Source organism: Podarcis liolepis (assembly GCF_965112155.1).
Source record: "Podarcis liolepis genome assembly, chromosome: 12".
NCBI lineage: Eukaryota > Metazoa > Chordata > Lepidosauria > Squamata > Lacertidae > Podarcis > Podarcis liolepis.
Window position 1 is genome coordinate 9,366,870 of NC_139563.1, and position 13,019 is coordinate 9,379,888.

Consider the following 13,019-nt stretch of genomic DNA (forward strand, 5'->3'; position numbering starts at 1 on the left):
GATTTCCTTGGTGGGGCAAAGGCTTTTTTTTTTTAATAAAATTTTTTATTGGTTTTTCACAATTTATATAAACACAGACAATACACAATACAAACATACAAACACAGAAACAAACACGTATAATTTCATATCCTTTTTTTCTTAAAACTTATTTCACCGACCTCCCCATACCTCCCCTTTCTGCATTCCAATTCCTAAAAAGGAAAGAAAAGGAAATAATTAGACAATTAGATAAAACTAAGGGGGAGGATTTGCAAAGGCTTTTTTTTTTTGCTGCTGCTTCTTTTTAAGAAGACTGTCTTGCTCTGGGTTGGATCAATGCTGCGCCGGATTTCTCTGTGCTTTAGTTCCTGAGAGAGCTGCAAACCATTGCGTGGAAAAATGGTTTAATAAAGGAAGAAACATTAAAAAAATAATAAAAACAGGTTCCTTCGGAGCAAATGATTAAAACAAACAAGTGAAGCCATGTACTGCAATAAGATGCCAAAATAATAAGTAGTCATAAATTAACCCCATCGGATCAGTAGCCAGTTTGACTCGGGGCACAAGAGTCCTGTGTTTTGGGAAGGGGCAGGGAGAGAGATCTGCCTTACGGAATATTGTTTGAGCTATTGCCAATCATGAAACACTGAAGAAAATTCATCCAGCGAGTCGTCCCAAGGGAGTTTTTTTAAATCAGTTCCATCTCTGTGTCACCACATTTGTTTGCTTTCTGCCTCTCCAAAATTGTCTCATTTGCTGCCTGATCATCTTACAATGCTTTTGTGTGTGTTTTTAAAAACACAAAACACACATTGATTATTTTTTTAAAAAAACCACAAATTTATTTATTTTTTAAAAAGTCGACCCTTCCTCTTCCCCCCCCCCAAAGGCACCTCCTGCAACAGCCCCAGCGCAAGAGGAAATGAAAGTCCCCATCAGCCTCGTTCTAAGGTTAAGGTAAGCATGTTCTTGCAAGCGTCTCTAAGGCTTAAATCACCCGGCTGTTGTTCAACTCCCATCCTTGACAGGAGAGGCTTTGGGTGGGGTTTCCAAGATGGCAGCCTCCATATGTTGTTGCACTGCAACCCCCATCAGTCCCAACTAGCATTGCTGCTGGTTTAGGTTTGATGGGGAATTAGAGTTCATCAGCATCTTTCAAAGGCACCATGACATCCACGCTTGCTCTCTCTGTGGTCCACTGGGTGGGGCTTGACTTGGCCCCAAGGAGAGGTGGGTTCAGATCTCATGAACTTTCCATGGCCGTGTATACCCTAAATTCTCCTCGCCTGTAAGTATATCACTGCTGTTAATATTTTCAATCTTGGGAGCTTTTCAGCACCCCACTATAGGAAACGGCCTTAATACCTGGGACCTCTTTCTTGGATCACAATATTTCTTTTTCAAGATTTCACACCAAGAAAATCCAGTTACCGTATTTTTCGCTTTATAGGACGCACCGGACCACAAGATGCACCTAGTTTTTAGAGGGGGAAATCAAGAAAAAAAATATTATTCCACACACCCCCAGCCCCAAAGAGCAGCGGACAGGCTGCGCGCAACCTGTCCGCTTCTCCCAGAGCTCGGGGCTGCCCGGGGCTGCCCGGGTCCCCCCCCCCCAGCCCCAAAGAGCAAAGAAGCCAATATAGCAAGTGGGATCCATCCCACTGGCTGTCTTGACTTCTGCCATAGCTGTGCGCAGCCTCTCCCTTTAAGGAGCGTTTGGCTCCTGCGGGCTTTTCTACGAGGAGGGAGAAGGGACTGACTGGCCGCATCAGTCTCTTCTCCCTCCTGGGGAAAAGCCCGCAAGAGCTGCACGGAGTTTGTGTGCGGCTCTCGGGGGCTTTTCCTGCCTGCCTCCCCACTGCATTCGCTCCATAAGACGCACACACATTTCCGCTTACTTTTTAGGAGGGGAAAAAGTGTGTCTTATGGTGTGAAAAATACGGTAATTTGGCAAGACTCTTTGGCTGAGGCTTAATTTTTGCATCGGAAAAGCACACAGTTCATTAAAGTAACTATACACAGAGAACCGAGGTGCCTGTCAACAGGCAGTGCCAACTGATGAACCCAGTAATAGAACAACGTGGTCACGTACTTAAAGATGTGTCAAAGGCTTGAATGTATTTTGACCTCACGACTTCTGTGGGAAACGATGCGATTTAAAAACAAAACCACACCGTGGGAATGGTGGAAAAGTCGATTCAGTTTTGCATTTTTAAGCCAGCTGTGACCGGATTTGCACCACCCAGACTAATACACAAAATCGGAACGTAAATATTCTTTTGGATTCTGTGCTTCTTTGAATTTTGCAATAACAGCCCTCTGCTCAAAACCTGTACTGAAATGTGTACCAAAATACAAAACACGTATTCTAGACTAAATACTGTTACGAATGTGTTTATTAAGGCAATATCTTACAGTTTTGTTTTTTTGTTTTTTAAAAAATCAAATTAATGTAGAAATGGGATGGAACAGACTTCTGAAAGAACACATGGAGAATTGACATGGGCTGCAAACAGACGGTCTATGCATAGCCACATCCACAGCCCAAAGAGTATAAATCCTTGTAATGTTTGTAGTGCTTAAAAAATGTATGAAAATACAGTGGTACCCCGCAAGACGAATGCCTCGCAAGACGGAAAACCCGCAAGACGAAAGGGTTTTCTGTTTTGGAGGCGCTTCGCAAGACGAATTTCCCTATGGGCTTGCATCGCAAGACGAAAGCCCATAGGGAAATGCTGGCGGTCGGGAGCAAAGACTTTCGCCCACAGCCGGCCTTCAGAAGAGGACCTCTTCTGAAGGCCGGCGGGGGGCAAAAGTCTTTGCTCCCCCCCGCCTGCCTTCCCCCCGCCTGCCCCGGGAGATTTTAAAATGCTGGGGGTCGGGAGCGTTCGCTGCCGACCCCCAGCATTTTAAAACGCTGTTCCGAAGCGGGGGGTGGGAACATCTGCCCCAGCCGCCCCACTTCGGAACGCTGTTCCGAAGTGGGGAGGGGGGGCGGGAACAGCTGCCCCATCCGCCCCACTTCGGAACGCTGTTCCGAAGGGGGGAGGGGGGGCGGGAACAGCTGCCCCATCCGCCCCCCTTCGGAACGCTGTTCCGAAGGGGGGAGGGGGGGCGGGAACAGCTGCCCCAGCCGCCCCACTTCGGAACGCTGTTCCGAAGGGGGGAGGGGGGGCGGGAACAGCTGCCCCAGCCGCCCCACTTCGGAACGCTGTTCCGAAGGGGGGAGGGAACAGCTGCCCCAGCCGCCCCCCCTTCGGAACGCTGTTCCGAAGGGGGGAGGGGGGGCGGGAACAGCTGCCCCAGCCGCCCCACTTCGGAACGCTGTTCCGAAGGGGCGAGGGGGGCGGGAACAGCTGCCCCATCCGCCCCACTTCGGAACGCTGTTCCGAAGGGGGGAGGGGGGCGGGAACAGCTGCCCCAGCCGCCCCACTTCGGAACGCTGTTCCGAAGTGGGGAGGGGGGGCGGGAACAGCTGCCCCAGCCGCCCCACTTCGGAACGCTGTTCCGAAGTGGGGAGGGGGGGCGGGAACAGCTGCCCCATCCGCCCCCCTTCGGAACGCTGTTCCGAAGGGGGGAGGGGGGGCGGGAACAGCTGCCCCATCCGCCCCCCTTCGGAACGCTGTTCCGAAGGGGGGAGGGGGGGCGGGAACAGCTGCCCCATCCGCCCCACTTCGGAACGCTGTTCCGAAGGGGGGAGGGGGGCGGGAACAGCTGCCCCAGCCGCCCCACTTCGGAACGCTGTTCCGAAGGGGGGAGGGGGGGCGGGAACAGCTGCCCCAGCCGCCCCACTTCGGAACGCTGTTCCGAAGGGGGGAGGGGGGGCGGGAACAGCTGCCCCATCCGCCCCACTTCGGAACGCTGTTCCGAGGGGGGAGGGGGGTGGGAACAGCTGCCCCATCCGCCCCACTTCGGAACGCTGTTCCGAAGGGGGGAGGGGGCGGGAACAGCTGCCCCATCCGCCCCACTTCGGAACGCTGTTCCGAAGGGGGGAGGGGGGGCGGGAACAGCTGCCCCAGCTGCCGGGCTTCGTAGCGCTGCTGCAAAGCCGGGCGGGGGGTGGGAACACCTGCCCCAGCCACCCCGCTTCGGAACGCTGCTCCGAAGTGGGGTGGGGGGGCGGGAGCACCTGCCTCAGCCGCCGGGCTTCGTAGCGCTGCTGCGAAGCCGGGCGGGCGGGGTGGGAACACCTTCTGAAGGCGGGCGGGGGGCAAAAGTCTTTGTCCCCCCTGCCTGCCTTCCCAGGGGCTTTTAAATCGCCCCGGACAGCGGAGAAGTCCTCCGCTGTCCCAGGGCGATTTTAAAATGCCGCCCGCCAGCATTTTAAGATCGCCCGGACAGCGGAGAAGTCCTCCGCTGTCCCCGGGGTTTTTTAAAATGCTGGGGGTGGGAAGAAAAGCCCTTGTCCCCCCCCCCCCAGCCTTCAGAAGAGGTCCGGGGACAGACTGTCCCCGGACCTGGTCTGAAGGCGGTTTCCCTAGGAACGCATTAATTGATTTTCAATGCATTCCTATGGGAAACCGTGCATCGCAAGACGAAAAAACCGCAAGACGAAGAGACTTGCGGAACGAATTAATTTCGTCTTGCGAGGCACCACTGTATGTTCATTGCTCAGACCACTCAAAAGTAATCCTTAGAACATTTCATACTGAAATAGATAATACTACCTAGAACAGGTTTCTGCTTCTTGTGCATGCCTGCGCCCAGGCCCATTCCATCCATGCGCTGAACACATTAATGAAAAGTGCTCAGGCCCCATAATGTATTTGCTCTAACGTTAAGGACTTCATCTAAAGAGCATATGCACTCAAGTATATGATTCGCCAACAAATATTTGCATTTACGTGTGACATGAAAAATCCGAAAGAGATGTAAAGTTGAATTGTGGGTCATCCTTACAGGATGTAAAAACATCCTTCTACACAAACAAAACTGTGGGCAGACCTCCTTTTTATCGTGCTTGGCTATAATTTGGCATAGCGTTGCTAGGGCCAGATAAAATGTGCTTGGGATCTGCAACCCAGGCTTTTCGTTCACCATCCTTGCTTTCGTCTACAGAGTAAAAAAAAAAAGGCTTTGTGTTTCATCTCTCTTCTCTTCCTCAACAGGAATTCAAAGAAAGAACTCAACGACATTCGATTCGAGTTCACCCCTGGGAGAGGTGAGATATGGGTACGGGAAAGAGAAACGTGCTGGAAGTTATTGAGTAACTTGGGTGCAGAATGTTCTGGGTTGAATCTCCAGCATCGCCAGGCAGGAAAGATCCCTCACTCTGGAACCACAGAGATCCAGTGGCAGCAAGAATAGTTCATCTGAGCTAGACGCGGCCTCCCTTGGTATAAGGCAACTTCCTTTGTTGCAGCTGCAGACATGCTGCGGATGTTCCACCTGAATGTTTTGTGTTTAACCTTATGGTAGTTGCTCAGAGGGACGCTGGTGGCGCTGTGGGTTAAACCACAGAGCCTAGGACTTGCCGATCAGAAGGTCAGCGGTTCGAATCCCCGTGACGGGGTGAGCTCCCGTTGTTCAGTCCCTGCTCCTGCCAACCTAGCAGTTCGAAAGCACTTCAAAGTGCAAGTAGATAAATAGGTACCGCTCCGGTGGGAAGGTAAACGGCCTTTCCGTGCGCTGCTCTGGTTCACCAGAAGCGGCTTAGTCGCGGGGATTCAAACCGCCGACCTTCCTAGGATCAGTGGTTGGGCTTAATCAGAGTTGGGGTTCAGACTCCTCTGAGCACACACAGAGCGCTTTTTCTTCCCAAATGAGAAATCCCAGCTCGATCCTATTAGTCTGGGATTAGGAGGTGCTACTTTTAGGTAGGGCTGGATCCTTAGAAGCTCTGTTTTCAATTAAAGAAATTATTCTTTCCCACCTCTCTGCATACAATCCATTCGAGGCATTTTAAGTAAAATATAATGCAGAACGATGCATAATATAGAACCAATCTAAAAAGAAGAAGAAAAAGGTAAATGCCTGCAAATTGTGAACTCTGAATTTGTTTTAGACCACCTGTGTGCAGATGTGATGGTCTCTTAATTACGATCTTTCCAGATACTGCAGATGGGGTATCCCAAGAACTCATCTCGGCTGGGCTTGTCGATGGCAGAGACTTAGTAATAGGTAATAGTGCACATTTCATGTTCACCTTAATCCCATACTGGATTTGTGGATACAAGTTGCCGTATTTCTTCCCAGGACAGGGAGGGGGAAACTCCTTCATTGTTAACTAGGTCGTCTCTTCCCAATATTTTAGGGAAGCTTGTTCAGAATGAAAATGCTTAAGTACTCCGTCTTTGAGTGTGTCCACCCTCTGTCGTTTCAGTTGCTGCCAACTTACAAAAAATTGTGGAAGAGCCCCAGACGAATCGATCTGTCACTTTCAAACTGGTATATTTACTATTTCCCCCCCTTATTAACCTGGTCTGTGTTAAAAGGGTGTGTCTGCTCTAGGCTTCTTTGGGGCGCTGATTCTTCAACAGTAATCCCTGGACGATGGGTATCTAGTGGGGGACCCACACAGTCACAGCAGAAATAAGGCAGGGTCTTTATTTTCAGGGGCTCTGGGGATCAGTTGAGTTGCGATTAATCTTCATAATTTAGATACACCCGGATCAAAAAGTGGGGTGAAAATATCGTTTCCTCTGTGACTGATGCTTGGGGACATGGGCCAGTCTTTTTGTTGTCAGATTGGCATCATCTTTGCTCCAGGGTGGAAAGATCAGCTTGCCTGGGGGAATAGCCCAGAATAGCCCAATGAGGGCTTGGAATGCCAAGTGTCTCTTGAGAAGAAAATCTGGGGGAGGGGGGTAATGAAATGGAGTTTCTGGAAGAGGGTATGGCTGGCTGGCTGGCTGGCAGGAATTCTGAACAGGAGCGTTCCATGCTGCTTTGGAAAAACGCCTTTGAAAATTCAACCGGGACCCGGGACAAAATATTGCAAATGCCAAATTGAACTACATTCTGCACAACGGCACAGTTTAATGTAATGTGGTGGCTTTAGACATGCTTAGTGGTGAGCATTTCTGATAAAGGAGGATTTGATAACTTCGAAATACTTGCCCCCACCATCCAGCCCTTTTCTCTGTGTCTCACATGTTCTCTTAAAGCTGCATCAGAATGCAGAAGGATGTGAGTTTTAATTTTGGTCTGCAGAGAACATTAAAAAAAAGTATAAGTGTGGTCTGCTGTGACTAGAGTCTCGCTTGCTGTTTTAGCGAATTGCTTCCTTGTCCATATGCACCAGGGTTTGCACTCGTGACAGTCTCCCCACTCATGCTCCCCACACCTCTGTAGTTCACAAGGTGACTGTGCAACAGAAGCAGACTATGGCAGTCTCTGTCACTTTGGTGAAGTGCATGGGGCGGGGGCACGGAAATATTTCCCACACTTCTGATTCCTCACCGAGGCATCACTCTCACATATTCTAGCTGCTCTCTTTTTGCTTTGTTTTGTTTAAAAGCAAGGTTGCAGACCTCATGTTTGCTCGAGGTAGTGGGTCTTTCCGCCCTCTTTTTTCCTTATTCTTTGTGGTCCCAGGTCACTCTTATCCAAAACTCTGCCCCGCAAGTGGCCTATATTGGAAGGCATGAGGAACACTGGTCACCTAACTTTGCCAAATGTTTTTGCAAGTTCGGTTTTTGCAATAGTATCTTCAGAGGAGCTCCTGATTCAACTTCCATCTTATATGGAAGCTTGATTTGCTTCCGTTAGAAACTCACCTTTGATTCCCTGGGACTCAAAGACTGTGTTCAGGTTGCCTTTGCTACCTTTCTGTAAAGATTTGTTGACCGGCTACTGCTGCTCTTTTTGAACCACTTTCTGATATATTTATCATTTTGCTACTATTGATATTAAAATATTTACAGGCCACACTTTTCACAAAGCTACTGCAGGGCTGGGTTACTTATATTTGACTGTTTCCACTTATTCTTAATTTTCTCTTTCCCGTGGCTCTTTTCTTATTTTGGCGAGGGTTGCTATTCTTGTTTAATCAACAGCAAACTGTATTGCAGGGGGTTGGACTAGACCTTTGGGTCCCTTCCAGCTGGGCACTTCTATGATTCTATGACCCATGACTCTCTGGCCTGGGTGGCAACTCTGCCTCAGCACTGCGAAATCCAGGCATTCTTCTTCACGTAGAATTCCAGGGTGTTGGGGTTTTGTTGTTGTTGTTGTTGTCAATGGTTTGCAATTTTTGAAAATGGTTTGTGGAAAGCTTCTCTCCTCCGTGATGCTTACCGCTGTTGGACTTCCCCGCTCCCTCTCTTCTCCAGGCATCTGGCGTCGAAGGCTCCGATATCCCAGACGACAGCAAGCTGATTGGGTTTGCCCAGCTCAGCATTAACTAAAACGACACTCCCAGACGATGGTCTCCCCCCCCCCAAACGGGTGCAGCCTTGAACGCTTCTGTCAGCCTGAAAAGCAAAACCACTACTGCCAAAGAACCAAACTGCAGCTCCCTTTCTTAGAAGCTTTAACCTTGTTTGTTTCCCGAGTCGCATCGCGGCGCCTCCCCACCGACACCACCATTGCAGACAGCTGGCTTCTCGGCCACGTTTCCTTCATCCCAGATGTGCAGACTCAGCCTTCCATTGCCTGCATGTTTGTAGTTTTTATATGATTATTATTATTATTATTGCCTTAACTATTTAAAGTACAAAAAAGAAAGAAAGAGAAGGAGGAGCCACAAATACTACTGAGAGTACGACACGGGGCTTCCACTACTCTTAACAACTACCCCGGCGCGATTTGTGTGCCTGTCCGTTTCTTGATTCTATGTCGAATCAGGTTTTTATCTCTCCCCCCCCCCCCCCCGGTGTGGCTGTGTGGTTGTTGCTCCATTGCAGAAGGGGGCTTGCTTCACTTTTGGGTCCACTTTACCAGGCATTGGGGGGGGGGGAATACTTTAAAAACTACAGGAATGGCAAGCTATTCTAGCAAGTCAGAAATCCGGATGGGCTCTTGCAAACCCAACAAAGTCTTAAGAGAGAGTCTTAAGCCTTAGGCTTAGCAATAAACCATTAAGGGATCTTATTTAATGGGTCTACGGCACGAAAGAAATGGATTAGCCTTAATTCCTCCTCGCCCCCTTCACATTAATGCAAAATATAGCATTTGGGAAGGGGAACTATCAGGGTATCGTTTTGTTGCTGCTGCTTTTTTCGTTACTTTTCACCATCCGCAATCTTGTCAGGCCACTTTCCAAAGTGTTTGTCTCTAGCGGAGGGGTGGTGGACCTGTTGTTGCCCCCTCCCCACACGTCCCACCTGTCCTATCCAGCATGAGCAACAATCAGGGGGGATGGAAGTTGTGGTCCAAAAGCACCCAGAGGAGGGTTGCGGGCTTCCCATCCTTGCTGTAAAGCAGCAAGCCAGAACCTCTGCATACTTCTGCTGCTGTTGCCGCCATGCCCAAATCACCGTTGTTTGAAAAGCGTTGGCTGCTGGGAAGTTTGGGAAGGCTGGCCTTTGCAATCCCTGTTTTCCCATCGGGGGTGGTTTCCGTAACAACGTTTGTGATGGGCGTCCCTTGCTGAAAGGAGATTGGGTGGAGCAGTGGGACTGGAGAGCCCTAAATATTGGGCTGCTTTGTAAAAAGAAGAAGTTCCCCAACCCCCAGGAATTTTGCCATGCTGTTATCAGGCTTGCTGCGTCCCCACAAATCCACACAGTCATTGGGTGGCAGCATGGGGTGAGTTTCAAACCTCCTGACTTCGTAATCCTGGGAATTGTAGTTGTGTGGTTAGCAATGCATAGGCCGGCCTCTTCTACTTTGTTAAGCCTCCAGTTGTTGCTAAACCACAACTCCCATTATCCTTGATCACTGTCCGGGGCTGAAGGGAGTTGGGAGTCCAATATTCCCTGGAGGTGAGCATCTTGGTCTCTCTGGAGATGAGCATGTTGCCCCCCCCCCAAAAAAAAGGAAGGCAAAGGAAATCTCAGCTTGCTAAGCTGGCTGCAAGTCCCAGAACTCTTTTGCAAAACTTGGGTTGCTTCTTCAAACGATACACATTTCCCCTCACTGTGGGATTTTCTCTGCAACCGTTTTTGAGAAGGGAGCCCTTTGTAAGTAGACTACGTTGCTGGAGGTTGTAATTGCGCAAAGTTTGGCTGGGGTGGTTTAACTGTGCAAAGTCGTAGATGTGTGGTTTGACGCATTCATAAAACCAGATGTTCTCTGTACATGGTTGCTAAGAACAAAAGTCGATCATGCCTTCTGGCAGTTGGAAGCTCTGTATTTGTGTCTGTACGTGTGTGTGTGTGTGTGTGTGTGTGTGTGTGTGTTTGAGCCGAAGCAAATCTTTCCTGTTCTTGTTCTCAGAATTTTCCTTTGGTGTGTTCAAGATAGAAAATGCATTCATCCTCTTTCCTTTCCTCCCTCCTGCACAGACTGGTACATATGGAACCACCCCTATTCTGTTTTTACAGCAATAAGATAAATAAATAGATTGCCGGTAGATTCATACATGGCAAGATTAAGCTCTGGACAATTTTGTCTCTCTTGCTGCACTAATTGCTTGGGATTTGCAAAATTGATTTTTTTTATACTCTCCAGTTTGAGCATCAGAGTTTGATCAAGATGATATAACTGAAACCAATATAGCTTGCGTTTAGTATTTTTTAAAGAAATGAGTATCTGGTGGGGTGTGTGCGTGCGTGTGTATGTGTATGGTTTTTTTCATTTTTTTTTGAATTTCTACATATAAATTATACTTTTTAGTTTGGAAAAAAGCAACACTTGTAATGCAATATGTGAATAATAAAATGGTGTAGATTCTTCCCTCTCCCACAGGTCTCCCCTCCCCCCCCCCACTTCAAACACAGTCCAGTTGGGCCTTTTGTGTATCCCCGCTCTGCTTTTGAAGCGTAGAGAAATTGTAGGCAGTCTGTGATGGGTGAATTTAAATCCCAGATAAAGGAATTGAGTTCTCGTTTCTCGCCCTACAGCCTTCCAATGTACTTGGAATTGGCCCAGTCGGCACATTGCAATGCCAATCTCTTAACCAGAGTTAAACTCTCTGGAGCTGGCTTACGGATTCCTTCCTTCCTTCTCGTTGACTCTCTTTCCAGGGCAAATTCCAGCCCTCCTTGTTTCTTTGGCTTTATCCGTGGTTCTGCCCCAGCTTTAACCGGAATTAACTTTCCAAGCATGCATCTGAATCTGCTCTGTTAACTTGGGTTAAGGCAGATCCTGGTTAACGTTTCTGCAAAACCATGGCTACGACCGAGAAGGAAGCTGGGGAAAGAGAGGATGGAGCTTGCAAGTTTTGCAGCTCACATCTAACCTCTTAACTGGGATTTAAGGCGCACACACGCAACCTGGTGCCTTCAGGGGTTTTGGACCACAATTTCCATCTGCCCAGTTGTGATCCAAAACACTTGAGGGCACCAGGTTGGGGGGGGGGACTGATAGAAGAGACGTGTGCACTGGCTCACTCTGGTTGGGGAGTGGGTTTCAATTCAGTTAGGAATCTCTCGGGTTTCCCCCCCATTTAACCAATTATATTTATATTTTTTTCACTCTATCGGCAGTGACAGAAGCTTCCTTCACTCCCTCACACACAAGTTTTTGCCATGTTTGCTTTTAAAGAGAAAATAACAATTCCTAAAAAACAAAACACACACCCCCCAAAAAAACCCCTGTAGTTTATTCGCTCTACCGGTAGGTCACGCGCAAAAACTGCTACAAGCGTGGAGGCAAAACGAAGAAAGGATAGGAAAGGGCCACATCGCAGTGGTGTCAAAGAGGCAGAGTGTGAAAGAAAAGAGCCCCATTCGAATTCTGAGTCTGTGTTAGAAGATCTAGTTCTGTCCGCCTCGCCCCCTCTGAGAGCACCACATTCACACCCCCCCAATCTCTTACTTTCTTTTAAAACCTACATGGGTCGAGTGTAACACTAAGCAGTCCCGGGACTACTGTTTCCGAGGGGTGTGTGTGTCTCTGACCGGGGTGTGGGGGTCCCCACTTGATTGATGGGAGTGGCGGAGGCTCCGCCGCAGTCTCGATTCCCTGAATCCATTGCCTGCCTTTGGCCGGCGGCACGTCCCTTTGGAGCCTGTGATGTCATGCCACTAAAGTGGGCAGGGCTTGCCTCAAGCCCCACCCCCTTGTAGGATGATGATGATGATTCAAAAAGGTTGGTGGAGCTTGTGGCTGAAATGGGCCTCAGGTGAGGAGCCAGGTGGGCGAAGCTTGGAGGGCAAGTAGAAGGCACCCCCCACCCACTCTTCCCACCCTGTCTTCAGCTGTGAAGACCAAATTATTCTGGTACAGTATTACTTCACTTTTGCCTGCATGCCGTGCGAACCTTGTTGTACTCTACACTGGGATGGGAGTCCAGCCTAATCCAGTGCAATGATGCAGTATCTATTTATTTGCTCCCACCTCTGTCTAACCGAAGTCTAGCGGACAAGAGTATCCATACTGGCCGTTCTCCTTGTAATTTTATTTTATTCTGTCTTAATGAGCCTTCACTCCCCTTGCTATTAGAAATTTCTAGGCACGTGTCTCTTGGTAATAGTTTCCTTTTCCCCCTTTTGTTTTGTTTTTGCCTGGGATACTAAAACGTGCTAGACGACTGTTTTGTTCTCGAGGTTCAAAGTGCCAATGATTTTATTATTTTATATTTTAATTTTTTTGGGGGGGGGTAAGGAATTATTTCTAACCTTTTTACCCTTAACGGATCAGAGGGGTTTTTTTAAATTTTTATTTTGGGTAAATTCTGAACTTGAACCTAGAAATCAGTTGGTATTTTTTTAAGAACTTAGTTGATACTCTTAGGGATGATGATGGTGTATTAATATAACAGGAACCTCTACACGATTTTGGTGTACTGTAGATTTTAATGAAAGATGTAAAATATTCAGCCTTTTCCCTCCCCCCTTTGACTTTGTATTTTACTGCATGTACTTCTCTAATTTTTAATCAATAAAAAAAAATGTCCATTGCTTTTTGGAGTCGGTTTGTATTCTTATGATGCTGCTCTCATTCTCTCTCTGCCTCTCCTTGCAAATATCCCCAATACCTCATCACGG

General features: G+C 48.4%; 1 protein-coding gene across 2 annotated transcripts in view; it reads left to right on the forward strand.

Annotated features, from left to right (window-relative positions):
- The window catches only part of OXSR1 (oxidative stress responsive kinase 1), an 87,049-nt gene extending 74,115 nt beyond the window's left edge, over positions 1-12,934 (forward strand). For both annotated transcript variants that reach the window (XM_083467037.1, XM_083467036.1), the window contains exons 14-18: positions 872-939; positions 5,094-5,146; positions 6,037-6,105; positions 6,308-6,372; positions 8,259-12,934. In XM_083467037.1, the coding sequence (XP_083323163.1) occupies positions 872-939; positions 5,094-5,146; positions 6,037-6,105; positions 6,308-6,372; positions 8,259-8,333 (330 nt within the window). In that variant the 3' untranslated portion in view covers positions 8,334-12,934. The remainder of the gene's footprint in view (positions 1-871; positions 940-5,093; positions 5,147-6,036; positions 6,106-6,307; positions 6,373-8,258) is intronic.
- Positions 12,935-13,019: the final 85 nt, after the last annotated feature.